This window comes from Parus major, chromosome 20 (genome assembly GCF_001522545.3).
Source record: "Parus major isolate Abel chromosome 20, Parus_major1.1, whole genome shotgun sequence".
Lineage (NCBI taxonomy): Eukaryota > Metazoa > Chordata > Aves > Passeriformes > Paridae > Parus > Parus major.
The window spans coordinates 5553154-5580289 of NC_031788.1; the positions used below are offsets into that span (position 1 = coordinate 5553154).

General features: G+C 49.8%; 1 protein-coding gene across 2 annotated transcripts; it reads left to right on the top strand.

Moving 5' to 3' along the window:
* Positions 1–6048: 6048 nt before the first annotated feature.
* On the top strand, positions 6049–24648 carry SDC4 (syndecan 4). Of its 2 annotated transcripts, XM_015647710.3 has the most exons (5): positions 6049–6200; positions 19474–19615; positions 20489–20541; positions 20783–20966; positions 22202–24648. In XM_015647710.3, exons 1-5 carry the CDS (start codon positions 6126–6128, stop codon positions 22351–22353), a joined length of 606 nt encoding a protein of 201 aa, XP_015503196.1. In that variant the 5' UTR covers positions 6049–6125; the 3' UTR covers positions 22354–24648. The 2 variants fall into 2 exon arrangements, with proteins under 2 accessions (XP_015503196.1, XP_015503195.1); XM_015647709.3 differs by lacking the exon at positions 6049–6200 and having other exon boundaries at positions 18165–19615.
* The last annotated feature ends 2488 nt before the right edge of the window (positions 24649–27136 follow it).

Consider the following 27136-nt stretch of genomic DNA (forward strand, 5'->3'; position numbering starts at 1 on the left):
CCCCATCCTGACCCCGCTAGACCCTGATCCTGACCCCTTCCTTCTGCCCGACACCACCCGATCCTGACCCCGCTAGACCCTGATCCTGACCCCCTTCCCTCTGCCCGACCCCGCCCGATCCCCAACCTGACCCCCTTCCCTCTGCCGACCCCACCCGATCCCCATCCTGACCCCGCTAGACCCTGATCCTGACCCCTTCCTTCTGCCCGACCCCACCCGATCCTGACCCCGCTAGACCCTGATCCTGACCCCCTTCCCACTGCCCGACCCCGCCCGATCCCGACCCTGACCCCCTTCCCACTGCCCCGACCCCTCTCTATCCCGGTCCCGACCCCCGCCCGCTGCCCACGGCTCCCAGCTGTGCCCTGCGAGACGCCGGCTCTCTGTGCCAGTGTCCAGCACCAGCTCTCTCACATCTGCCTGCCAAGGGCTTCCCCAGCCCCGTCCCCTGCCCTGCCTCGGTGCCTTCAGTCACTTGGCTAAAAGTTGCTAAAAATACACCGAGTATTTTACATGCTCCCCCAAACCCCTTCTGTGATCGGCTCATGGCAGCGGTGTTTGCTTGGCTTCAGTATGAGAATTGTCACTGTGTGAATGGTGAAATTCCCAAGGCTGTGTGGGACAACAGAGGATTTTGGAGATAAAGCTTCCCCAGCCCCTGTCCCAGCCTATTTGCACTGGTGTCAATGTGTTCAATAACTTGGCTGAGCAGCCCTTGCTAAAGATACAAATACCAACTATACAAGAAATTATTGTCCCTGGGTGTTTCCTCTCATTTCCAGGCCAGTTCCCATAGGTGCAGAGGCTCTTGGCAGCTGCTGCCCAGCTGTGCTGGTTCTAGCTTTAGGCCATCAGGTACCAGGATGTTGTTCTGGTACTCAGCAGGGCTGGATTGGCTTCTTTTGGGAGGTTTCTTCTGATCTGTGCTGCTTTCTTCTATTTAGCCTCATGAAATGGCCAGATTCCAGACACCCTCGTGCTCCACTGCAGCCCTTCTGTGATCAGCTCCTGCCTGCTGGGTCTCCTTGTGAGCCATCCTGCTTGCTTGGCTTCGGGTATAAGACTTGCCACTGACTCAACAGCAAAACCCCCAAGGCTGTGTGGAACAACTGAGCATTTTGGAGATAAGATAAGATCTTTGCTGGAAAAAGGAGAGGAGGCACCTCTGGGCTGTTTCAGTGGACAGGGGAGTTGCCACAAGAGCCATTTTCACCTGGAAAAACAGGGAGGAGGAATAAAAAGGGGAATCCAGGTTCTATGGGAGGTGGTAGGCTCACATCAGTCGTGGGTGTGGAGTATGCTGGCTCTGGGAACTCAGATTATGATCTCTGACAGACTGTCATGACGTTTTTTCCATGCCTCTTATGGGAAGTTCCCTATGCAGCTTTGCTGTATGTTTTCCTTTCCTCATTCTGTAAATTTCTGTGCTGAGCCAGGTTCGACACATTTTGTTCCCTGTTCCTGGACCATTTCCTAGGAGAGATTGTGCAAGGCAGAGGCACATGCGTGGTGGACGTGGGCCACTACTGCTGAATTCTCACTTGGGCCTTTGGAGATTTTGTTTTTGCAGAAGCTCCAGCCTTCTCCTGTGCAGAAATGAACAGGGGAAAATCCCAGCCTTGTCAGGGCTGTCTGCTGCCAACACATTGCTGAACATAAATTGTGACACTCGACACTTCCTCTGTTCATTCTTGGTAGAAATTGGTTTCCTTTCCTAAAATCTACTCTGTTTGGCTCTCAGAGACAAGCAAGCCATCACCTAGATACTAATTCTCACCTCTATCTTTTATGGCCCCTCATAGGGCTAACTTTCCTTTGCCAGCAAAACTTTTGGCAGTTTAGACAAAACCAAATAAAACTCCAACCTAGTGTAAGGTAGAACTGTTGGTATCATTGCTGGGTCTCTTTCCACAGCCAAATATCTAATTTATCCAGAACCCCATGGTATCACAAGATGCAAGGCGGTGTTTTGGGAGCTGTTGACTTGAATTGCTTTGGAATTTGAGGCTCCTCCCTTCTCGGTTGCTGTCCTGTGACTGAAGGCATTGAAAGGTGTGATTTGAGGCTCCTTCCCCTTATGGACACGGGGAAGTGCTGTGGCACAAAGACATTTGTGCTGTGACTAAACTGCAGCCCGGTTTGTGAACTTGTTTCCTGTCTGACTTTGTGACGGCATCTTTCATGGTCATGTTTGTTTGTTCCTGCTCCTGATTTGGCTGTCTCTTCTCTCCAGGCTGCTCCAGCATAGGGGACTCCTGGAAAAGAGGGTGTTTTCACTCTGGGGTGCCTTGCCCCACACCCCTGTGGAATAAGGTTTTAAGTGGACCTGGAAAACAAACTGTATTAGGGAATTAAATAGCTTTCTTCATTTCTCTTTAGTTTAAACAAAAAGTTGGAAACAGCTGTGAAGGGAACACGTGTTAAAGAGGAAAAGGAAGTTGAAACACAGACACCATGATTTCTAGGGTGCCACAGTGGGTGCTGCTCACCTGACTTCTGGTTAGAACATCTTTTTTCACCAATAACTGTTCTGTATGTGCCATCTGAGTGTTGTGAAGAGCAGCAGGTGGGAGGAGAAGTGGCGATATGCCCAGGACACAGCCCATGACTTGAGGGTGTACCCAGATCACATGAAGCTATTGTGGTCACTTCTTTATCAGGAGTGTAGAAAAAGAATGCCCTATTTAGCCGCTGATTCTTTACATAAAAAATAGCTGTCTAGGAGGGTATTGTTTTCCTCCTCAGGAATCGTTGCCTTAAACAGGAAGCTGTTTATTTAGGTGATCTGTATTTTAGCAGCTGGTGTACAAAGGGTGGTGCTGTCTGGATGACTTTTGCTGGAGTTCATTTCCCTCTTGACAGGAAGGTAGGAATTGTGCTGATGGTCATCTTTGCTAAGAGCACACATTTCCAGAAAAATTCAACATTAGGTGGCTCAAACCATGGGATGAGAGTTTTCAGTCACTCGTCTTCCTCCACCCACGTGCTGTGCAGGTGTGTTTTTCCAAAGAGTTCAGCGTATTGAATGGACTTTGGAAGCTGGGATTTCTTAAAACTCTATGTTAAGGCTTCTTTTTGCTTGAAAATCCTGCTCTAAGCTCTTTTTAAAAATTTGCCTGTAGGAACTGTGTTGAGCTTGGCTGGAGAATCTCTTTTCCTGATTAGTGCAACAGAATTTATGATCAAGTTGTCTAAAGGGCCTTGTTTGTGGCCTTCTCAAGATTATCTAGACATTTCTTGACATGCCATGTAAAAGTGTGATTCCTCTCACCCTCCAAATGTATTGTATTTGGACACTCCATTCCACTTCCAGCACGTTTGTGTTGTGTTGGTAACTGACAGCTGTTTATTTTGATTTTCACATGAGGTTTAGGTAATCCTTCACCATTGAGCACTAGGTTAGGAACAGGGGTGGCCACCCTGTATTATTTCTCTGCCAACTGTTAATTCTTACGTGGACAATGCAATTCACACACCTTGAATGTGAGAATTCATTGCCCAGAACAAATGTATTTCTCAACATTTTATTTTGCTTCTGCCTCTCTCTCTTATGGTGAAGTTTCAGGAAAGGACATTGCAGTGGTGCATTTTTGCTCTCTGGGCCCATTTGTCCTGTTGCTCTCTCTGAGTGTCAAATAGCCATGGATTTTCTGCGTTATTCCAAAGAGGAGAATGTCAGCATTTTGAAAGGGAACACTTGAAGGGTAAAATGAAGGCAGCTGTTTTATGGCCATGAGTTTACAGAACCATATTATGATTTTTATTACTGCATTTCCTTTCATTCTCTTGAGATACAGTCACAGAACGTTTCCATGTGTGTAAGGAAGGGAGGTGGATCTACACAATGCACTTTAAAAATGTCATCAGTAAAGTTACAGGAATTTGTTCTCAAGGTTGAAAAGTACATTAGGGTTTAGTTTAATTTTTTCTTCTATTTCCAAAAGCCTAAGATCAGTTTGCCTGAAGGATTATGCATGCAGGTGTGACATGGATGGACAATGTGTGTGGTCTCCAGGCCAGGCAGGCTGGCTCCTCTCCATCTTATCACAGCAGAACTTCCCTGGGAGGGAAAACACTGTCCTGTGCCATGCAAGGGGATTTTTTGGTGGAAGGGGAATGTGTTGAGGGATATGATAACCAGGAGCTCGGCATATTGTGCTTGTTTGGAGAGGAAGTTAACAGGTGAGTGAGCAATATTTGTAGCCACAATACAGAAAGTTGGTTTTGAAAGCATCTTTGTGGTGGCTGCTTTACCTGGAAGGATGTGTAGAGAGGTCATGGCCACATGCACACAAATACAGGTGGCATTTAGAGGGTTTGGGGGCATGGAGTGCTTCTGGCCACCTTGTGCTGCTGAGGCTGTCTCCTGTCTGGAAGATGTCATGGTATGGACCATGGACCACTCTTTGCACATTTGACCCAATCTCTGTTCCCCACCAGCTACAGCTCCCCACCTCTGCTGAGTGTCCAGAGCTGGAGATTTATGGGAGCTGGGCTCCCTGGCTGCAACAGCAGTGATTTTTATCAGTTCCTCTGTGTGATGAAGAGAGGGTAGTAAGGAAGGGTAATAACCCAGCCTGCTGCACAAATCCCTCCCTGATGGCCTTGGATGCTGAAGCGAACTAAAGGGTTAGTGACACATGGCTGTCCTGAGCAGAGCACGTCAGCAAAATCCTCCACAGCCTCTTCCAGGATGGTTCCTGCCATTATCCACATGTGCTGTCTACAGATCTTAACTATTTTTTTTTAAGCCCTGAGCCGTGCTCCTTGTCAATTCATATTATACCAGCAGGCTCCACAGCACAGTGCTGCCAGGAGATCTCTCCTGCCAGTGGCCATGTGTGTAGGCACAGTCCTAGCAAACACTGAGGACACATCTGGATCTCAGCTCACACCCTCTGCAGCTGTTTATTCCCAAAGGAAGAGGCAGCTGGAAAAGCTGCTTCACCTTAGGGATGTTTTTGGTTGGAGGTGGGACAGGGGGAAGGCTACAGGTTCTCTCAGGATAACTTTGTGGTGCTGGAGGAAGCTGAGAACCAGATTGAACGAAGCTGGCATCTGTACCTGGCAGGTGGGATCATGGCACATATGCTTTGCTATGCACTGATTCCCTGTTAAGAAAATATTTTATTCTCTAGAAAGCAGAACCCAAGTGCAAGTTGGTGTGGCTGCAGCGTAAGCACAGGGCTGTAGTGTGGTATTTCAGGTGCCTCTCGGGTTAAGGGGCTGAAATAGATATTGTCAAACAAATTCTTATGGTCAGGCAAAGTTATTAATGTGAAAAGAGAAACGGAAATAAACTGTGCTGTTGGATTTTCCCCCGCTCTTTATCAGCGTGGGTTTTTGCGCTTGCTGCTTACACAGAAGACTGAGGGAGCGGTTTCGTGTTCCATCCCCGCCGAGCCCCGAGTGATGCAACAGCCCCCGGAAAACCGCGGCTGCCAGGGACAGGGGCTCGCTCTCGCTTTTCCCTAAATGTGAGATTGTCACTTGTGGAATATTGCAAAAGCGGATGCTGTCTGCCCGCTCCCCCCACTTTCTCTTTTCCTCCTTCTTAGTCGCGCTTTCCCTTCCCTTTTTTCCTTTCCCCCGCTTTTCACTTCTCCCCCCATTTTCGTTTTCCCTTTCCCCATTTTCACTTCTCCCTCCACTTTCCCTTCTTTTTCCTCCTTTCCTTTTCTCCCGACCCTTTTCTCCCTGCCTTTTTCCCCCTTCCCTCTCTTTTCCTCCCCCTTTCTCCCCGTCCCTGTCTTTCCCTTTCCCCCGCTCCCCATAGCGCAGTGCGGGGCTCCGAGCCGTGCACAGCGGCTTCCGGAGCCCTCCGTGTCCCCCGGGGTGGCTCTGCCGTGTGTCCCCGCTCGGGCTGGCTACTGGCCCGCCTCCTGGCCCGCCTCCTGGCCCGGCTCCTGGCCAGCGATGCTGTCGGTGCGGGGCAGCCCGCAACCTCCCGGGGCTCCGGGGCCGGGGCATTCCCGGCGGGGCGGAGGCAGCTCCGCTCCGCCCCGTGTGCCGAGCCGTCCCTATAAGGGCGGCGGCAGCGGGGCACAGCCAGAGCCCGCTCCGGTCGGACCGGCCGCTCTTTGCTCCGTGTGTCCCGGCACAGCCCAGCCCAGCCCGGCCCGGCCATGCCGCTGCCCCGCGTTCTGCTCCGCGCTGCGCTGCTGCTCGGCCTCCTCCTGCGAGCCGCCGCCGCCGAGTCGGTGAGATAGGGGGAGAGGGGAGGCTCTGCCCGGCAGGGAAGGGCTCCCGGTGCCCGGGGGGTGGGTGGGTGACCGACCCGCGGGTCTTGCTCGCAAGCAGCCGCTGCTGCCCCTCAGGCGCTTTGCCCCCGCTGTTTGCCCTTCTCCAGGGGAAGGGAAGGGAAGGGTGGGTGAGGTAGGGACACGGTCATAGGGCCGGTCCCGTTCTTCCTCCGGTTCGCTTGGCTCGGACGCTGCCTCCTCCGGCCGGTGCCACAGCAGCCGCCGCTGGCCCCGCGGCTGTGCCGCTCCTCACGTACCCCGATCTGCTCGGCTTCCAGCAGCGCGGGCACCCGCCTACCTGCCACAAACGAGCTGCTCTCCCTTACAGTTTTAATTTCCAGCTTCTGGCCGTGAAAGTCCTTTAATTCGTCTTTTCTTGTGCGTGTGTGGTGGGCTGGACGCGTGCGGTGCGTTACAGCGCCTGGGTAGGCTTTCCAGCCTTACCTGAGTTTGGGTGTGCTGGTACCTGCTGTCTTTCTGTGTCTAACAAACCTTCCTTGCGTCCTCATGGCAGTGAAAAATGATGCGTTACCGTGGAGGGGTTAAAAATCTCTTAAACATATAATAAGGTGAAACATTCTGGATGCTTCAGGCCGGCACATGTGGGGTCTTTCGTGGTGAAGCAGAGATCTGAGATTCTGGCTTCCCGGCTGTTTGTTTGTTTTTGTGTGACCATCTTGCTGATAGTGCAATTAGGGCAGATTCCTCTGTTAGTGTGAAAGAGCTGCTGAGATTAAGGTAACTGCAGGAGATCAGGGGTTCCCAAAGTAGATTTAATCATCCACATTGGTTTGTTTTGGATTGAAGGCTGGGTGGGCAGATCAGAACTTGATAAGGCTCTGCTGCTTTCTGCTAGGGGCAAAGGGCTGGGGGGGTTGCTGATTGTAGAGCAGGAATCTCCCACAGAGAGCATCTGTAGTAATTGTCAGCTACTCTCTAAAACCAAGCAGCCCAAATCCACTTTACTCTAATCTGGTGTGTTTATCCCTGCCATTAAGCACGTGAATCGGTCGTTTGGGAACTGGCCCAAACTAGTAGGGCAAACCTTTGGGGCAGACAGCATCTGGAAATTGCACTGACCATGTTTGGTATGAAATGCAACTTGGTGTCCCTGGGGACTGGACTGGTCTGCAAGCATCGGGTTTCTGCAAAGACAACAAATTTTGCACAGATGTGGTCTGTAAATCCTTATATAGAATTTACGTGGAATATTTATCCGTTAATATTTTAATGTACCTAAGATTGAGTGTGTGCTTGAGAAGTAACACTGGCCTACTATAAAGCCTAATCCAAGCAAATTGTTGGGGTTACGGGCTGCCGGGGAGGAGACAAGGATGACACACGGTTTGGGAGAGTTCTGCTGGCACTCCTCCCATGGTATTTTTTTTTAATAGCACTGCCAAAACGTGCAGGGCTGCACAGCATGTGGCTCTTGGTTTTTCTGTGCGGGCAGGGTGAAGACAGGTAGCTGTTTCTTAACAAGATGGGGATTGTATTTCTTGTGCTTATGTAAGAGTATGGACGCTGCGAGTGATTCGGTGCTTGAGTATTTCCCCAAGCCTGTACCAACAAAAATGCCTTGGCTCTTTTCCCCTTGAGCAGCTTTCTGCTGTAAATGGGATTTCTCCGTGTGAAGCAATCCTGGATGTGTAAGAGGGTGGGGAATATTACTGAAGTGCCTAAGTGTGACGTTGGAGCTCAGGCTGTGGGTGGGTGGGTGGGTTGGTGTTATAACAGCCCCACAGCTTTGTGTGAGAGCACTGTCCTCTTCCAGGGGGGCTGCAGCTGATGCCTGGTGTCACCAGGTGGTCCCCAGCCCTCTCCGCTTGAGTGCCTTGGAAAGCAAAGGGTGTGTGGGCAGGATGCTCCCCTCTGTGCTGTGCAAGGATGGGCTTCCTGCAGATGTGGGGGGTGGACACCAGGTCACCAATGCGTCCAAGATGTGGCATCGGTGGAGTTAACAAAGGACATCAAGTCTGCCTTGCTTGGGCAGTGGCATCGCTGAGCTTTCCCTGGGCATTCAGCATCCAGACGTGCCCCTGGCAGCACAGGAGGAAAGCGGGGGGTATTCTCCCATGGCACAGGGCATTCCCTCTGCTGCAGGCTTGGGCTCTGCTCAGTTTATCTGGGCTGCAAAGGGGCTGAGTGCCCAGAACTCAGCAGGGCTGTAGCAGTGCTTCTGGGCTGCAGCCTTGTTGCAGTTGTCCTACTTTTGTGCCTTGAACTATGCGGAAAAAGTCTTCAATGCAGCACCACATCGTGTTTGTGTCCTCAGCAGCACAGAGCAGCAGAAATCCAACCCAGAAGCCGCTGGCAGAGGATTGCTTAGGGAGAGGCGGGGGAGGCTTGGTGCTGTTTGTGGGCTCTGTTTGCTGGTTTAAAGCAATCATGCACAGAGGCCTCCTGATTGGCAAAGCTGGTGTCTTGTTGATGATAGCTGTGTTTGGAAAGTAGTGCAGCATTATTAATGTTAAAACCGGTTTGGCTTGTCCTGCTGCCATTGATCCCTGAGGCCTGTTCTTTCTGCTCTTTGCCCAGTTTCTCATCTGTCCCTCCCAATCAAATCAAGACATTGCTATCTGCACGTTTTACTTTATTTTACCTTTACTTGCCATGTTCACATTTAGAGCAAATCTCTGCTTTGTTTGAGTCTCCCTAAAGCACAGAGCAGCAAAATGACAGTGTCTGAAGCAATGTCCCTTAGCCCTGAAGGAGAAGGAACTCATGACTTCTGCAAGTCAAACCTATAGCTGTTGGGATGAAATGACTGCAATGTGTAGGAAAAACCAACTTCTTTAGCACCTTGTACTTTCTTGAGCTGCATGCACAGCTCCTGGGGTGGGAGTTCAGGGCTGTGTGGTCCCTCCCCAGCTGAGCACCTCGGATGTGGAGGTTCCCATGGGTAGGAACAGTCACCCTGCAGCACTTGGAGCACAGTCAGGGAAACAGCACTGCTGCCCAGCCCTCATCTGTCCCAAGTGCTGCCAGCTCCCATGATGGAGAGTGCTTTCCCGTGGTTCAGAGCTTTCCCGAACATCTTGCGCAAGAGGCAAGTTGGGGCTGAACTTGGTACTTCTCAGAGCTGTGATATACCAGAGGCTCATTCACCCTGGGAAGTAAAGGCTGTTAGCCAGCCTGTTTGCTCTCCTTCCTGCCCCTCCTGTTGCTCTCTCCCAAGCACTTGCAATCTAGTCCAGCAACAGGGAGAATGTTTTTCCTATGTGTCTTCCCCCCTTCCTTCCCCTCCAAGTTAATGGCTGTACTATTGCCTTGAGCTGTTTGAATGGCATGGGGAGGCCATTTGCTCTCAAATGCCTGAACTAGAGCCTAATGTGACCTTGCCATGATTTTCCTGTAGTGTCATACTGCCTTTTCAAAGTGCTTGTGTCCCACTTCCACTGCAAGCTGCTAACCTGACTTTCCAATTGATGGTGGAGGGATGCCACACTGGCTTGCTGCTCAGCATGCAGGCTTCAGCACAGCTCCTACAGCTACTTTTCCTTCCAATTTTGACTTCTGGCAATAGTAAAAGCTCTGTTGGAAATATCCTGGTTGCTTGAATCCCCTTGACTGTAAGTTACCGCTAGGTTGTGTTGTATTTTGTGTCAAAGTTGTTTTTCCTCAAATGAATAGATCGGACCTGGGTTTAAAGACTTTTTTTGATTAGTGATAGTATCTGTACCTGTAAGGATGGCATGGTAGCTGTGGTTCCACTGTCTGCAATGTAAATTACTTGGGTTGACTTGTAAGATAACTTAATCAAGTAATCGTGGCTCTGTGATCCCGCAGAACTCCCCAGCCAGACTAAACGCAGCATCCATCCTTCAAAACACTTCCTAGCTCTTGAGTTCACATTTATCCTCTTGAGCCTGCTCTTACGTCTTGCAGCTGCATTCTCCCCCTTTACTCAGTACATCCTGTTCCTTTATGCCGTGTGACAACAGCCGGGCTGTGCTGCTTTTGCAGCCTCAAACGAGAAGCTGATGCAGTTGAAGCACTACAAAACCGAGGGGACAAGCCCTGCACACGCCTGACCTCCGGGCTGCTGTTGAGGAGCATGTGTGGCTGTTTGTTTGAGACTCGCTGGAATGCAAATGCTTGAGATTAAGGATTCAAATGATTTGCACTAGAATGAGACTCTTGTGATGAGACTGGGCTTGGTGGCTCTGAATAGACAGGGCAGCCTAGTTAGAGTTTCACTTGTAATGAGCCTCTGCTCTGAGGGGCTGTAAAATATCCTACACTAAGGAGTAGTTGGGACTGTGCTGCTAAGTTAGTTCAGACTCATTTTTTGTCTTTAAGCGTGTGCCTGAATGTTTGTCCAGTAAATGGTCAGAGGATCAGCTCTGCTGTGTGTCACCCTGACTTGCAGCAGTCACGCTGTGACTCAGGTTTCTGGCACTTGCCTTGGCATCCCAGCTTGCAGGGACACTGCTGTCACCCTCTGAGTAACGGCCCTGGCCCCTTACCCAAAGCAGTGACTCAGACTTCTGAGGCACTGCAGCACAGAGGTGGATCTCTTCTTCTGGGGCTACAGAAGGGGTGACAGGCAAAACTGGTGCTGCTGCTTGGCACCCAGTCTGTGCTGCCCTTGGCACCGAGAGCCTTTGCTGCTGCCTCCTGTTTAATCTGGTTGTGGCTTTGGTGGGCAGGAAAGCTGTCGGGCTCTGACATGTGACTGCTGCCAGCAGCCGAGTTGGTGTTGGCAGAGACAGATCAGAAAATGGCTCTGTCTTGAGCAGCCATAACTTGCTCTGGCACCCCCGTGATTCCTTCATTTTCAGGCAGATACTGTTGGAAACAAGAGCTGCATGGGAGAGAGGAAAGCAGCAGTATTATCCGAAATGACTGAAAGCATTCAAAGCAAGCTAAAGGAGCATAAAGTCTCAAAAGAGGGGGTTAAATACTTAATCCTGAATCTGGAGAAAATGTCAGCGTAGGAGGGGAAAGCATGCACTATGTAGCTGTGTCCCTCTCAGTTTCTGAAGGCTGGCTGACTAGAAAATTGTGCTTCTTGTAAAAGTCTTTATTTTTGCTGGAAGTATGCACTCTTGTTAGTTTTATCCTTAAATCCTTGAGGCTGAGACTCTGCTTATGAAATGCCAAGAGGCTGTTGTTAGACAAATTATTGGGATAACTTAAAAATCAAAGCAGTTAATTAAAATCTCAAGGAGACACTCCTTGGGGCAGGAAGGAGACTGGGAGACCCATAGCACGGTTACCCAAGCAGCTGGTCTTATGTCAACTAAAACCACGGCTGCTTCTTGCTTAAACAAATCATGTTCTGTCAGGCAAAGCAAAGCCTTCCATGGGAAGGATTTCTCTCTCAACATTGCTCTGCCTTAGCTGCTGAAGGGAAGAAAGCATGTTCACCATGGTTCCTCTAAAACTGTGCTGCTGTCAGACTTGAATAGAAAGAGATGTGGCCTTCCCCCACTTACCTTGCTGTGAGGCTAACCCTGCTGCCTCCTGCCCTTTAGCTGCTGTTGCAGTCAAACTAGAGCGATAAAAAGCAACATTAATGTGCAGTAATGACCATCAAAGTGCTTGGACCTGCGCTGAAGTGGTCAGCACAGCAGCCAGAAACCTCTGTGCAGAAGGCAGAGTGACTGAGAGGAGTATGGCTGGAAGGAAGGCACCAGGTGTGGTGCTGTGCAGGCCTGGAGAGGAGTGAGACCCATAGGTGGAGGGACAGATCCTGACAGGTGTGGTGCTAGGAGGGCGGCAGAAGCTGCTTCAGCAGGCTAATGTCCCACTTTAAAAACAGAGAAGCTCCTACTCTCCTGCAAATGGAAATCCAGCCCTTACTGATGTCAGGAGCTTTTGCTTGGAAGATTCTGTTCCCCAGCGAGGTAAATATTTATTGCAAATCCACAGTGTGCAGTGGAGCAGAGTCTGGAGCCAGGATCTTGCAGGAGACTGTTTATGCGCGGGCTGTTCTTGGCGCTAATTCCAAATTTCCTGAGGCTGAGCATGAGGAGCTGGTCCTGCGTGTTGGTTACTCAGACTCGCTCATCCAGCCGAGCACGGGCTCTGCAGCACCAGGGAAGGAGTGACCAGAACATAACATAAAACAATAGCTGGGTCCCTCTGCTCTGGCTGGGACACCGTGGGCGCACAGATGTGCTCAGGGAAGGATGGAAAGCTGCTGCTGGCTGCTCACCCTGTGCTCAGAGAGGGGAAGGAGCCTGACTGGGAGCTCAGAGTCCTCAGAAGGAGGAAAATGCTTCTGGAAGTGACAGGTTTCCTGAAGTACAGCTGGAGTATCCTGAACAGCACGTGCTGTGTCTGCTGCTTTCTGGGCCCAAGCCAAGCCATAAGTAGGCAATGTCTTTGTGAAGAAAAAACCAAGAAAACCCCCAGCAAACCCCGTGCCCTGAAAACCCAGGCTCTGGTGCTGCAGCTAGCCAGGAAAATCCCTGCTGTTGAAATGTTTGTTTGTATAAATGCTCACACTATGATAGCATAGCAGCAGCGCTCCACTGTCTCAAGTGCTTTTGTGCCGGTAACTTCCTCTGCTGCTGCTCTTTGCTGGCACCTCTGCCAACAGAGCAAGGCTTGAAATAGCAGAACTGTGCTGGCAGAGCTCAACTGCCTGGGCTAAGCCTAAATCTTTGGGCTACTACTTCTGATTAGATTAAAATGGATCGTGGGAGGGGAAGCATTTGTAGGGCGCAGCATTGGGAATCTTGACTGTACAAACAAGCTGAGATTAGCTGCATGGTGAGCCAGATAGGAAGGGCACTCTTTGAAGTTGGGTGTCTGCCTGGCTTAGTTTTGCTAACACTCTGGCATGAGGGAGCATAAAGATCCCAAAAATGCACATCACACATTTCTTGCCAAGTGGAAATTCTGCTTGTGTGCATGTTCAGGGAAGCATTGGGGTGTAGCTGTATTCTAGGAAAGGGCGGTGAGAGCAGGCCTCTTCCTGGCATGAGGGAGAAGTCTGACAGGTGAAGTATCCCAAGTCTGAAGTGTCAGCATGAAAAATCATCCTTGATGGAAAAGCTGTTTTGCTGGGGCATTTATATATATATATTTTTTTCTTCCACAGTCAAGAATGCAATAGAAGCATTTATTATAGACTAGGGCAACTCAGAGTGAGCTGTGAGCTGGAAAAACTGTGAATTCCTTTTTTAAGCCTGAACAGAATTTTTCCAGCTTCTGGGCTGAGCTCTGGACAGTGAAGCATATGAGCTACTTATGATTAGGTTTGTAAATACCATAAAAAAATATAATCACTTTATGAATTAGGTGTGTATCATGGTCTGTGACCAGGAGAGCCCTTCAAGGGTGTGAAATGTCTGTCAAAGTTGTTTTCCTCTTGAGTCACATGAGAGCTCCTGCTTTTTTCTCCTGTACTTTTCCTCCTAACTTTATTTGCTTCAGGGCAGGTGATGGGCACAGCCATCTGCAGCTGCCTGCTGAGCTTTATCTCCCTGAGCAGGAGTGGGAACTGGTCCTCTCCTTCCCGGGCTCTGGAGCTGGGAACTGAGTGTTTAGAGCAGCTGTTTTGCCACCATTGCAGTAAACATACCCCAGCGTGTGCCTGCCTGGCAAAGGACTCGATCTTTATGGCTTTGCTCTTGGCTGATAATCAGGCCAAAGCAGTTAAACAAGAGTTCATTCCTCTTTAATCTCTCCATCCTCCTCCCGCAGCGCCCGGTGCTCGATGTGGCTGGGGGGAGCAGGCTGTGCGCTCACAGCAGCTCAAAGGTAACTCAGGTTTGACTTTGTAAGTGCAAGGAAGCCTATTTTGAGCAGGCAGGGCCTGGGAGGATTCATCCCCACTGCAGGGGAGGCACCCGTGACAGCGAGTGTCTCTCCAGAGCCCGGGATTACAGTGTCATTGTCACGGGGATTATGGCTCCGCTGAGCCCCCGGGAGAGCTGCTTGTGGCCACACGGCTTAAAGAATCACACGGGGAACGGGGCTGAGGGGGGACTGGGCCAGGCTGGGGCTGGGATGGTGCTGGATGTGCCTGTGAGGCTGGCTGGAGATGGACACCTGCTTGGACAGGGACTGCACAGGCTTCCCTTAACCCACCTGGAACAAGTGATGCTCAAACAGCTCCCCAGCCTGCATGTTGCTTCTCCTGTCTTATGAAGCAAAACCCTTCTTTTGTTATTGAGAACAATTTAAATAAAAACTCTTTTCCCCTCTTGGGTAAGAGGCACAGAGTGTGCAGTAGCTGCTGTGGGTTCTGGAGCTGCCTGCAAGCCCTGCTCTGTACCCCACTGTGATTTAGCCCTCGGTCCTCAGAGTGCCATGGATTTACCTTTATGGGTCACTGTGCTGGGAGTGCTGGACAGTGGCTGTGACAGGGGATGGGCAAGGCTGGCTGTGACCCTGCTCTATTACTGCTTGGAAAGTGTTGAGCAAAGGTAGTATTTAACTATGTCTGGAAGCCTCAGGTAATCCTGTCTTGCAACTAAATGCAAACACATGCCTGGATGGGAGCTGTTTAACTTTTGTCCCTTGGCACAAAGGCCAGTGCAGGCTGTGTGTGCTGCAAGTTGTGGGACAGACTGACCAGGAATGAGTGGCAGGTAAAATGATACCTCCAGGCATGGTCACAAGGAGCTGGCACAAGTGGATTTTTTTATTATTTTTCTGTGGCTGATGTGTTAAGGGAGTTAGGTGTGACTTCAATTGAAATGTTATTTGCTTTGCTCTCAGGACTAAAATGACTTGTGTGTATTTATTTTCTTCTCTCTTACACAGAGCTGAAACATGGAGTGAAAGGTATTTGGGGGGGAATATAAAACCTTCCCTTACTTGTCTGGAAGGAGCTGGCTCTGTTGGAAGCTGGTGTCACTTCTAATTTTTAATGCTTGTTCAGATGTGAAGATAGAGCAGTCGTTGCCTCTTGTCACTGCACACCTTCCTCCTTTGGAGACCAGCTCTTTTTGGCTATTTCACACTGATATGAGCTGCCCTGTTTCCAGTGCTGTGTGCCTTCTCTGCTTTTGGGGGGCTCTTGGGGCTTCAATGGGGTGAGCTCACTCCTAACCCCTGCTCTTTTATATACTTGGCGTGAGCTTTAAAACCTTCCTGGTTTGTGGGCTCCTGCAAGAGCTGGGTGGAAGTGAACTGTATGGAAATCCCCTCTTGGGCTCGGTGGTTTACAGAGCTCTGCATCCTTGCTGCTGCTCATGCTGTTCAGGAGCCCTTCCTGGTTATGCTGGTTGTGCATTGTGGTGCTCTGTGACAGCACAGGGTCTGGGGGGGATATTTTGTGTATTGCTGCTTGCTGCAGTGAGATGAGGTGATCTGTACAGCTGACCCTGAGAGCAGAGCACCTGAGGAGCCCTGGGAGCAGCTTACCCCTACCTGCAGGCTCCACAGAGTTAACAGCTCTGTGCCTCTGCCCTCTTCTGCAACCTCCCAGGCTGGCCCAGCTCCATGTGCTTTTGTCTAGGGAAGGTTGACTTTCACCTTGCTCCTGTTTACTCCCAGGTTTATGTACACAGTGCTGGGGAGGGAGACCAGGAGCAAGCACTGGGTCTCCATGCCAAAATTATAAACTTGATAAAGGGCTCTGTACACTGTGAATGGCCCAGTCCCTGCAGGTCTGACTCCCTTTGCAGCTTGCTGGCTGTGACCCTTCAAAGGAGCTTTTAATAAACTCAGTGTTTGATCAGAGACAAGGGACAGCTGTAAAAGCCAGTTCCATATCTGGAAAACTTTGTCTCTGCCCCAAAACCCCATTTGGGTTTTTTGAAAGGGTTTGCAAAGGCTGTGGTTGAGGACATGTGAGCTGGGGAAGGTGAGCTGCCTGGGTTTGTTATTTCCCAGAATTTGCCAGTGGCTGGGGAAATCCACACATTGCACAGCAGCTTTGCTTGCTGCCTCAATAAATAGCTGATCTTGCTTTGAGAAGAGATGAGTGGTATTCTGGGGCTGTAAGTGAAGACCCCAGAAGCACAGAGTGGAGTGGGATGGGTTAGGGATCCCCATGGTCCCAGGGGTGCTATTCCTGTGCCTCCACTGAGCAGAAAGTGTCTGGCTTCATCCTGTAGTGCAGCCTGTCTCAAAACATGAGGCTTCTGTGCCCAGCTTTTCCAGGAATGACACTCACAGTTCACGTGCCTGACATGTTGGTTGTCTGGCAGGGAATGCACTCTTATTTTTTTTTTTTTTTTGCCACTGGCAGGCAGGAAAAGCTTCTGCTCCCCAGCACGCTGTTTAATCTCCCTTCGTGCTTACTGGGGATAAAGCTGCTTAACATGAAGAAATCCTTGAACTGGACTCCTGCAGGAAAGGTTGATTCCTGCCCAGACCCCTCCTAGAGAGGAGCACATTCATAGCAGGGCTGTATTTCAGCAGCCAGGCTGAGGTGGGGCTGTGCAGACTGTGCCAGCAGGTCCCTGGGCTGGCTGCAGCGTGGGGAGAGCAGTGGTGGGACACACTCTGAGCAGCGCTGTGCCCTTCTCTCCAGCTGGCAGTTGCAGAAGGTGTTAAGCTGGATGTGGCCAGGGATGACTTGGCAAGGGCTGGCCATCCTCTCGTGGCTGTCTCGCTGCTTTTTCCTCTTGGCTGCAGCCTGCAAACCCAGAGGAAGTACAGGCACCCTCCGTGGTGCCTCTTCACCAAGCAACAGAGCTCTTGGAAAGGGATGTACTCTTCTAAAACAATACTCCAGGGAGCTCTTTATGTGGCACTTGGGAAGCTCAAAGCTCTTGCTTTTAAGTCCTGTGAAGGTGCCTGTGTGCCCTCTCACAGGTGTGTATGCAAGGAATGTGCCTGCTCCAGACCTGCCCTGTGAGCACTCCTGTGTTAACTCTTCCCAGCCTGCCCATGCCCCAGCTCCCAGGCAGGGCCTGCTTCCTAGAAGAACATGCCTTGGAACCTGGAGAGTAATTGTGGAGGTGCCCAGCAGCCCTCTGACTTACCTGCAGGATGAATCTGTAATGTGAGGCCACTGCCCACAAGAAAAGTTTCCTCTATGTTTAGAGAAGTTCTTGCGGCTTCCAGGAACTTCCCCATCCTTGCTCAAGAGGATGATGAAGAATGAGTTCAGTGAACGCTCCCATATAATCTTATTTATGCTTGTGAGTCAGTAATTTCCTTGTAATGTGCCCTGCTGGTAAACACTGTCTGTCCTGATTTAAATAGGTTTTTTTGATAGCCAGACCTGGTGTGTTGCACAGCGTGCACTGATCACTGTGGCTGTGTGCTGCCATTCAGCTTGTGGCTGGGCTGATCTGATAAAGCCAGTGGGCTGTCCAGCCACCCTGGGACTTAAACTTGGGTTTTCTTGAGCTGCCCTTGCTTGGACATTACTGTCTGTGACTCATGGTGAAGTACAGGGTGAGCTGGCACTGGGTGTGGCTCGGCACAGCATTTGCCAACATCAGTCTCTGTCTGGTGTGGGGCTTTCTGGATCTGCAGCAAATGTGCTCCCCAGCCCCAGGAACTGGGTTCTTCCTGCCCCTCCATGAAATGGCCAGAAGCTGCCCTGGGAACAGCTACTGCATGTTGGCAAGCAGTTTCCATTGCAGGGCTGGCTTTGGCTGGGTTTTGCATATCTTGAAATGAATTTGCCTTGGAGCAAATGATCAGTAACGTTAGGAATGCCTGATTCCAGGCTGGGAGAGGATTTCTTCCAACTGACTTTTCTCCCAGCCCCCTTTCCAGCATCTAGTGCCAGGCTTGGCATAGCAGAGAGAGAGGGTCTGGGAGGAGAACTGGCCTCAGCACTTCATGCCCTCTGGGCTGTTCATCTGGTTATCCTGCAGTGGGGTTGCTGGGGAAACCAAAAGTGCCTCAATAAGCAAGGAAAAGCACATCCAGTGCTGCTGCTCCTGGTGCAAAATGAGAAATATCTTGTGCTTTCTTGTGGCAACCCCCGTGTGCCAGTGGGCAGGGGAATGGGGCTGTGGGCAGGGCTGGGGCTGTGGGCAGAGGAGGCTGACACTGCTCGTGGTTGATTGTTTGCCTCGGTTAGAGATCGATAGCGGATGTAATTCATCACCTCTGGGCTGTGGGATGGGCCACACCTGGCCAGGTGAGCTGATCCCAGCTGCCCAGGGCTCCGTGGTGCTGCCATCCAGCTCTAAGTGTCCCCACGGGTCTCTGATCCTCCTCACCCCACTGAGGCTGTAGCCTGGTAAGCTTGAACATTGAGAAAAACCCTTGGGTGTGCAGGACTCTGGAATGCCCTTCTGGGTAGGCAAAACCTTTGTCAAGACTTCCCAGTTGTCCTGTGAGGACAGCACGAAAGAATGCTGTCAGCTTAGCCCCCAGCTAAGGGACCTGTCCATCTGCATCGTGCCCCTTGCCTTGGGGGAATGGCTTGAGTCCCCTCCGTGGGGATGATTTCATGTCTGTGGCAACATCTGGAATCTGTGGGGTGGTATTGGGCAACCCCAAAGCTCATACCTGTGGTACCCTGAGCAGCCTGGCCCCAGGGCTGTGGGGCCAGGAGAAATAGCTCTGGGAAGTTGGATAACTTGGGTGAGGGCAGGAGATTTGGGCTTGTGGCTCCTTGAAAGGTCCAAGTGCAGATGAGCTCTGGGGTGCAAATTGTGATTGTGGCCAAACAGCTGGTATCTGGGAGGCTCTCCAGTTTCTGTGCTGTAACTGCACTCCATGGGCCTTTGGATCCTGGAGATATTTCATAGGTTTGTTTGTTTACATGCCTTTTAAAAAGGTGATGCAGGAGAAGCTCTTCCTTCAGGCCAGTCATTTTTGATAGCGAGCACTCTTGAACTCAGCCCAGATTGCGCTGCAATTCAGCTGAACTGACAGACCAGCTTTTAACCCTTGGGTGATAAAATAGGCTTGTTCTCAGTATAAAGAGTGAGGAATTGCTTTGGCATGAAGCTTTGGCACTATGCAAAAAGCGACCTACACGTGTCAGGCTTTTTTCCTGGGAATAAAAAGTCCTTCTGAATGCTCCCTGATCACAACCTGAAGGTATTATATTTCCAAATGCTTTGCCACAAACTCCTGACCAAGATTCTGTTATGGTATTTTCACCCTGTGTGTTCAGGTGAACCTCTTCAATCTGTAGCCCTCAGGAAATTCCCCTCCCAGACTGGCTCTCACTTCTGTTATGAGAAATTCTAGGGAAATTCAGCTGATGAAGATAATGCTTTTGGTGGAGAGGAAGTTCAGCATTTAATATTTTTTTCTGGTGGAAGTGATGTGCTCAGGCTCTGAACCTTCTGTGAAATGCTTCTGGAGAGTTGTGTCGTTTTTAACACGTCTCCACCCCCATGTACAGGTGAGAGAAACTGAAACCATGGATGCTGGATGGCTTGACTACCCTGCCTCTGGGGACTTGCCAGACGATGAAGACATTGGTGAATTCAGGCCTCACTTAACCTCTGATGGGTTAGATCTAGATGAGACATCTGGGTCAGGAGGTAAGTGGGGAAGTGGATCTCCCTCAGCTGTTGCTGTGAAATTTCTTTCAGCACCAGCCCTTGAGTGATGGGCTAAATCACAGCCAGAGCTCCAGAGGAACCACAGTGTCAGGTGGAGATGAAAACTGTGACTCGTAGTCACTCAGATGAGAACAGTGAAAGTAGTGATGCCGTGATGTTGAATCACTCAGGGAGGACAGATGGAGTTCTGCCAAGCTTGTCTTGCTGCAAATGAAAAGGCCTTGTGCTGGCTGGATCTTTTTCCTGTTGAACTCCAAAGAACTGCTGAGAAACTTAAAAAAAAAAAAAAAATAAAAAAAAAATCTATTGTTGAGGCAGTGTTAAAAGGCTTAAAGTTAATGTCTCAGCTGAGGCCAAACAAGGTAAAGGGACTAACTGGTGTTCAAGTGAACTCTCTGTGACATGCAAAGCTCCCTGCCCAAACCAGTTTCTGTAGCTCTGTGTCCCTTTATGTGAACATTTGTTCTGTAAAAGTAAAAGAACAAATGCTGAAATCAGTGTCTGACATGTTTGGGCAGATCTGGAGGGTTGGTGAAGGATCCTTTAGGGATGGGTGGTGGGAGAAGTGCCCTCCATTGGCGTTGCCTTGTGAGCTGTAGCAGACCTGCTCTGCAGGGGCTGATGGATCCAGCTGAAGAGCCCTCCCAGCACAGAGGTGCTGGTTTAAATTACATCTGGTGGTCTTGTGCAATCCAAGTCATTAAATGATAAATAGTACCAGTAGATAAGAGGGAGCTGTAGAGGACAAGAGTCCTAGTTTGTGTACAGTTGCTGGGTATTGCAGGAAGTGTCTGAATTGCATAAAAACAGCATGTAATGAGGCAAAAACTTTTTTTTTTGCCCCTTCTGCAGACTACCCAGACTCTGAAGATGGCTTGTATCTGAGCACCGTGGATACCCCAGTGGTAGGTATTGCCCCAGTATGTTTTAAGCAGCATGTAGCCCATCTGGTCTGTCTGTGAAACTTTCTGAACACCCTTCCCCCCCACAAGACGTGGCATCAACACAAATCCACCTGCATGAGCAGGCACAGTGTACTTGTAATGCACTGAGCAAACTTTCTGTGCCCTGCACACCCTCCTGCTCTCAGCTGTGGGTAGGCTGGGTGCTGCTTGCTGATGGGTGTGGTTTGTCTGTGTGCTGTAGATATCTGACAACTATATCCCTGGAGATACTGGCAGAAAGATAGAAGGTGAGAAGAAAAACACAATGGTGGACAACGAAATCATCCCAGACAAAGCTGTACCTGTTGAAGAGAACCTGTCCAACAAGATCTCCATGGCAAGCACAGCCAACAGCAGCATCTTTGAAAGAACAGAAGTCCTTACAGGTAATACTCCACCTTGTTCTGGTAAATCATTAATACTGAAAATCAAAATGGCTTCAGTTGTTCTCTGTTTCTCTGGGGAGCAGCTCCCTGCTGACAGGGGAATGATTGCTTTACCTCTGTGCCTACCTGTAGTGGGGTGGCTTCTGCTTCCCAGTCCTTACACAACAGCAGAGCCTGCTGCTGTCTTTGCTGGGATAAACAGCTTGTTTTTGAGCCTGCCAGCTGTCTGTTGGCTTAATTCATGTGGCAGCTGCTCTGCACCCAGATACTGCCTCAACAAGAGGTGTCTCTGGCCATAAAGCAGTGACATCATAGACTTTTATATCAAATACAGGCATTTTCCTTCCAACCTCTGCCCATGTTCTGCCTTTTTTGAGCTTTGCCAGGAGCCAAGCAACCCCTCTACCCCTCTAAGGGAATCCAAGAGCTGGTCAGCTGTAGGGATCTGAGTACCAATGTCTAGAGCAAAACCAAGAGATTGCCTTCCTCTCAGCACGTGGGACAGGTCTGTCCAGCACATTGCTGCTTCAGGCACTTGCTCTGGTGGTCCAAGTACAAACCCAAGCTCTTTGTGCTGATCTGCAGCCATCCTCCCAGTCAGAGAAGATATTGGAGGAGTGAATTGCAAAACCATCTAGCAAAGAAGCTGATTTAGTGCAAGCAATAGGTGTCACAACAAACTTCAGTGAGATCTTGTGGCCACCCTTGGTGTGAGGAGAGAGGAAGTATTAGTGGTTTTTTGCAGGTTTGTGGGTTTTGATTGTTGGGGTTTTCTGATTTTTTTTTTAATTTTTTTTTTTGAGGGAAGTGGTGTTGGTAATTGGATGTTGATGAATTGAAATAGAGTCCCCAGGGTGTGCTCACACAGGTAGTTAACAGATATGCAGATTGGAGCTGTACCATTTTCCTGTGGGTTGTGGTGGGGCTTTTTTGGGTGGTGTTTTTTTATTTTGTCTCTATACAGGGAGAGCATCTTCTTGTCAACATTTCTTTTTTGGACTAAACTGGAAGATTAGCTCAAGCTGGTTAATGTGGAACATGTGACTGTTGTGTGGTTGGACTGGAAGCAATCCTGGCCTTTCCCAGTAACATCTGCTGTTGCTGAAGGTGCCAGCACACAGTGACAGGCACATGGACACTGACTCTGGGGGCTGCTGTTCTCAAAGCAGACTTTGCCATGTCACTGGTGGTTTGGAGTTGTCCAAGACTTACTCCAGTCTCTCTTTCCTCCCCAGCTCTCATCGCAGGAGGAGCAGTGGGTCTCCTGTTTGCCATCTTCCTGATCCTGCTCTTGGTCTATCGCATGAAGAAAAAGGATGAGGGCAGTTACGACCTGGGGAAGAAACCCATCTACAAGAAAGCCCCCACAAACGAGTTCTATGCCTAAAGCTCAGCAGCACCTTGTGCCCATCAAGGGACAAACAGACTGTATGGAAACACTGTGCCCTCAGATGAGATGTGCTGAACAAATGTTTTCTTTTATTTTTTGGATTGAATTTCAAAGTGACTTTGAGAAAAAACAAACTTCCTTCGTGACCCTTCCCATCCCACTCAGCTAACAAGGGCCCAATGAAATACAAAGAGTCTGAAAAAAAACCCCCTCAGTGTATTTTTTTTTTTTTCTAAGTTAGTGTAAAAAGAATAAAGATGCCAAATTTTCTGCTTGGTTTTATAGAGGGTATATAAACACAAACCAGACTGTATGGAAGCAAACACCATGTGTTTGCATCCAGTGTGCCGTGCTGGGATTGGCTGCTTCTATAGAAGATGGCTTTTTTTATAAATCTTGCTACTAGATGTCTTGCAGCAGGCTGTTGATGTGAAGCATTTCTGTGGAGAACTATTTATGAATCTCTTACACTACAGATAATGTTGCCTTATCAGGGAGTAAAAGGCCCATAAGGGCTCGGTACCCCTGAATGCCATAAAGGGCCTATGGGAAATGTCTTCCCCAGGAGAATTCTGTCTCTTCCTGTTGGCCCCAGGCAAGGGTCATTAGTCCTTGAAATCAGGACAGCCAGTTGTGTTTGGCTATGGCAACACCCTTTCCTTGCCTTCAGTCTCTTACCTTTTTTTAAGGATTGCTTGTAGGATTTTTTTATAACAAAATTTTAAAGAAAATAACCTAATGTTTATATAAAGTTTGTAGAAATTGTTTTGAAATAATAAAAAAAATAATCTACTTTTTTAATTTCCTCAGATTTATTTTTTCAATCCCTTTGTGTTTCCTTTGGCCGGGCATTTCTCTAGAGATGCTGTTTTATATGATTCATATTCTGAACTGAAGCAGAGTTAGCTACAGAGTGTTACAGGTTTCTTTTAGTTCTATAGCAGCTACTATAGAGGGTAAAGATATTTATGGTTTTCTCATAACTTTTCTAGGATTTTTTTTAAAATAGAATTATTTATAGTTTCTGAAATGGCTGCTTTCTCATTTGATAACTTTTATCCTTTTTATGTAAAACACTAATATAATGAGTCTCTGTGAAAACTATTTAAGCTTTTATTCTGTGAATTTCAATTACAAATTCAAGGCAATAACTTCTGTATGCAAAGTTGGATGCATAAAAATATGATTGAAGTAGAGAAAAGATGAGTAATTCTAGGCTGTAATATATTACAATCAGTCCTATAGAGCTATATATTATATATTTTACTGAGATATATACAGATGAGAATGAGAAGGCTGGAGTTAATTCTTCAGCAGCCTTATGGTGTGGTGTCTAAGAGGCTTTTGATCTTGTTTGTGCTGCTGTTTGTCCAGTGTCTTGTGTAGAGCACCAGCGGCTTGGGAAGGAGCCTGGGAGCTCCTGGGCTGTGTCCCAGCTCCTGGAAGCAGCTGTGGCCAGGAGGTGCCAGGTTTGATCCAGAGTCAGAGCAGAGATCCCCACCTGGAGCTGCCCTTGGGAGCAGGTGTTGGGAGCTTGCAGTGTGGGGTGATAACTTTGTCCCCTGGTGCTGAGCCCTGCCTCTTAGGGAAGGCTGGGTCTGGGCTCTGCCTGGGTGGCATCTCCCACTGGGCAGCACTCATAGCTCTGAACTGCTGAGGATCTTCCTTAACACCCCCTGTACATGGCTCCTACCTCCACTGAGAGGAGAACCAGCCCCCAGTCTCCCAGAGCAAAGGGTGATGTGTGTCAGGAAGGTTTTACAGAACCAAGAGCAAGTTGGGTCCTCCTGCATCTCTGAGTCTGACGTGGTGTGAGACAAAAATCTGAGTGTGGCTCCCCAAACTGAGCACCTGAGCAGGCAGCACTAAACCAGGCAGTTGTGAAAGCTGGTTGGAAATCTTCATGGCTCCTGAAGCCTTCTTCCTGAGGCTTTGCTGTAGGCTTGAGGCCAAATCCAGAGAGGCAACAGAAATAAATGGGTCTCCTCCTCGGGGTGAGGCAGGAGCATGTGTTGAGACATCAGTGCAGAGGAGTCACTCACTTGGTCCCAGTACAAGTGTGTTCAGGGAAAATGTGGGCTCTGGGAGGCTCTCAAAGCTGCACAGAGTTCACTGGAGGCTGGAAAGGAGAGGGACTGCCTGTGGGCAGCACTGCCAGGCAGGCAGGAGCTGTGGCTGCTTCTCGGGATATTCAGATTCTCTTGTGTAATTGCTCTTGGGGGTTTTCCACTGTTACTGGTTTTTATTTTTATTTTTTTTTTTCTCAAATAAATGGTACTTTCTAAAACTGGCTTTTTGGCTGTTTCTGACCTGAAATTACTTTTGGGAGCTGGATAACTGGGAGCTAATGTTTGTGTAACTGCTTGGTTTACTCAAGGGAGGCACACTGGGACCTGGCGTGGTGGCCTGCAGCTCAAAGGGGCTTTGTCAGCAGCTCCTGAGCTGCCTGCAGTGCCTGGCCCAGGCCTGATTCCCACAGGATCAGCAGCCCTGGGTCACTGGAGCTGCTCAGCTCCTCCAGACAAGTAAAGCAGAGACAGCACAGTGTCCTCCCTCATGCTCAGTTTTGTGGTGGCACATAGAGTGCTGTCCCCTTGTAATCAGGAGAGGCAGAAAGAGGCCTGTCCCTGATGGCAGCAGCACATGCCTGTCCCCTCAAATGAGAGCAGTGTACTGGGTATTTTGCTTAACCGAGTTTCAAGCCTGTTTAACCAAGGTAGGCCTTCCAGTGGGTGCAGGGCTGATCAGCTGCTCTGGGAGCAAGGTGACTTCATGCTGTTTGGGGATAAAACAGCTGCATTTTTAGGCAGGCTCTGGAGCATCTGATGTTTGTCCGAGCCCCTCTGCTCTCAGTGGACAGGACCCCCCTCTCTCCCCAGGCAGGTGGGGGAGCAGGGGCTGCATGGGGAGCAGGGCTGTTTGCTGAGGCTCCTCAAAGTGCTGTATTTAAATGGATTATCATCCTTGAGAAAATCTAATTCCCTTCTCCCTGGTGGGAATTCCTGCTCCAGGTGCTTTGGATTAGCACGGACAGAGGAAACAAACTGGGACTAGAACACTGGCTCCCTCAGGGTGAGGGAGTAGCACGTGCTCTGCTCCTTGTTGCCTGCTCTGTGCCAGGTGTGCTCTCAAAGGTCCTCTGAGAGTCTCATGCAGTGCTAAGAAAAGCAGATCCATGTGCTCCCAGGGCCCTCCTGTGCTCCGTGGGAGCTGCTGTTTGTCAGCACATCGGTGACGTACTCCTGCAATCTCCATGTTCTCGTGGCTCTGACAGGTTCTTGGAAGGGCTGCTTGGAACAACCTATGTTTGTCACTTTTTTTTTTCCTTTTTCCTTTCTTTCTCTCCTGGGCTTCGTCTCTTGGTTGCAAGAATCCTGTGTACTTTCCAAAACTGCCCTCAGCGTAAAACTGCCTTGTTTTTGTAAAGCAATCTGGACGGGTTGTCTGCAAATCCCCAGAGCACAAGCCTGGCTGCCTGCCTGTCCTTGCAGAGCCCCAGTCCTGAGATGGATTTGTCTCTGTTCCTTCCATCTGCCTCTCTGCTCTTCTAGCTAGCCTGCTTGTACCTGGTTGTGTGCTGAGCGGCACAAATACCTTGAGCATTCCTGGTCTTCATCTCTGACCTCACACATGGCACTCTTTGGTTTTTTTTCTTAGTGCTGCTCTGGTTTTAAAATCAAAAGGCTGAGGATCCACTTTATCTGGCTTGAAAACAGCTGGAACCCTCCCAGGTACTGATGTGATCAAGTGGCCAGGAAAGGTCTGTCATTCCCAAATGCTCCCTTGAATGAGGGACATGGAGGAGTTGGCAAATTAACTGTAACCTTGCTGACCCACCCTTTGCTTTATGGCTTCCAGGGGGTTTTGAGGTGATGTTTGTGGGTGTTTGGGTCCCTTGTTTTGCAGTGTGAGCTGGGGTGTGTGCTGTGCAGTGTGCCAAAGGTGCTAAAATGGGTCACAGCAGTGATGTGTTGCTGTCCCCAACACCTCGAACCTTCAGAGTCTGGGAGGGCACAATTCCTGCAGACTGGAGATGTGGTGTTTCCCATGAGCATCCCATGAGCCTGCCCCAGGCCCTGGGTACTGAGTCGGGTGCACAGCTGGGCTCCCTGTGGCTGCAGGCAGGGTCAGGGTGAGCCCAGGGGATGGGAGCGCTGGGTACAGCCCTCCTCTGCCCACTGGGGCTGGAGTGGGGCATCACGGGGCTCCCAGTTAGCTGGATAAGCTGGGACTGTGGGATGTAACAGAGCAGGTTGTCCTTGGGGCTGGGCTCGGCCAGGTGAAAACCTTCCTTCCTCTGGTATCACTGGCCACAGGTGACCCTTTGCTGTAGGGATGTTCTGATACTTGGGGTTGAAACCTTTCAGTTCCTTCTTCCCTGTCCTCTGTCCCGTCTTGCCTGGTGCCAGTCACCAAGTGCAGGTGGTGATGCCCAAAGTCTGGTCTCTTCGGGGGGTCCAAGCCTGTCCTCTGTGCCAAAGTGGATCTTGAAGGGTTGTGTTTATTCATAGAGTCAGAGTATAACTCACTTTGAAAGGGACCCCAAACCCTACCAGGGCCAGGGACAGCTTCCACTAGACCAGGTTGCTCAGGGCCTCATCCAACACGGTTTGGAACTCTTCCAGGAAAGGGACAACCCTCATTTCCCGGCCGAACCCCGCGGCATCGCCCCGGCCCCGCTCCTTCCCGGCTCTCCGCGTGTCTGCTGCCCCCTCCTGGGCACGTCCGGCACTGCGGCCAGGGCCCCGCGCCCGCTGCTCTGCCCCGCTGCTCTGCCCCC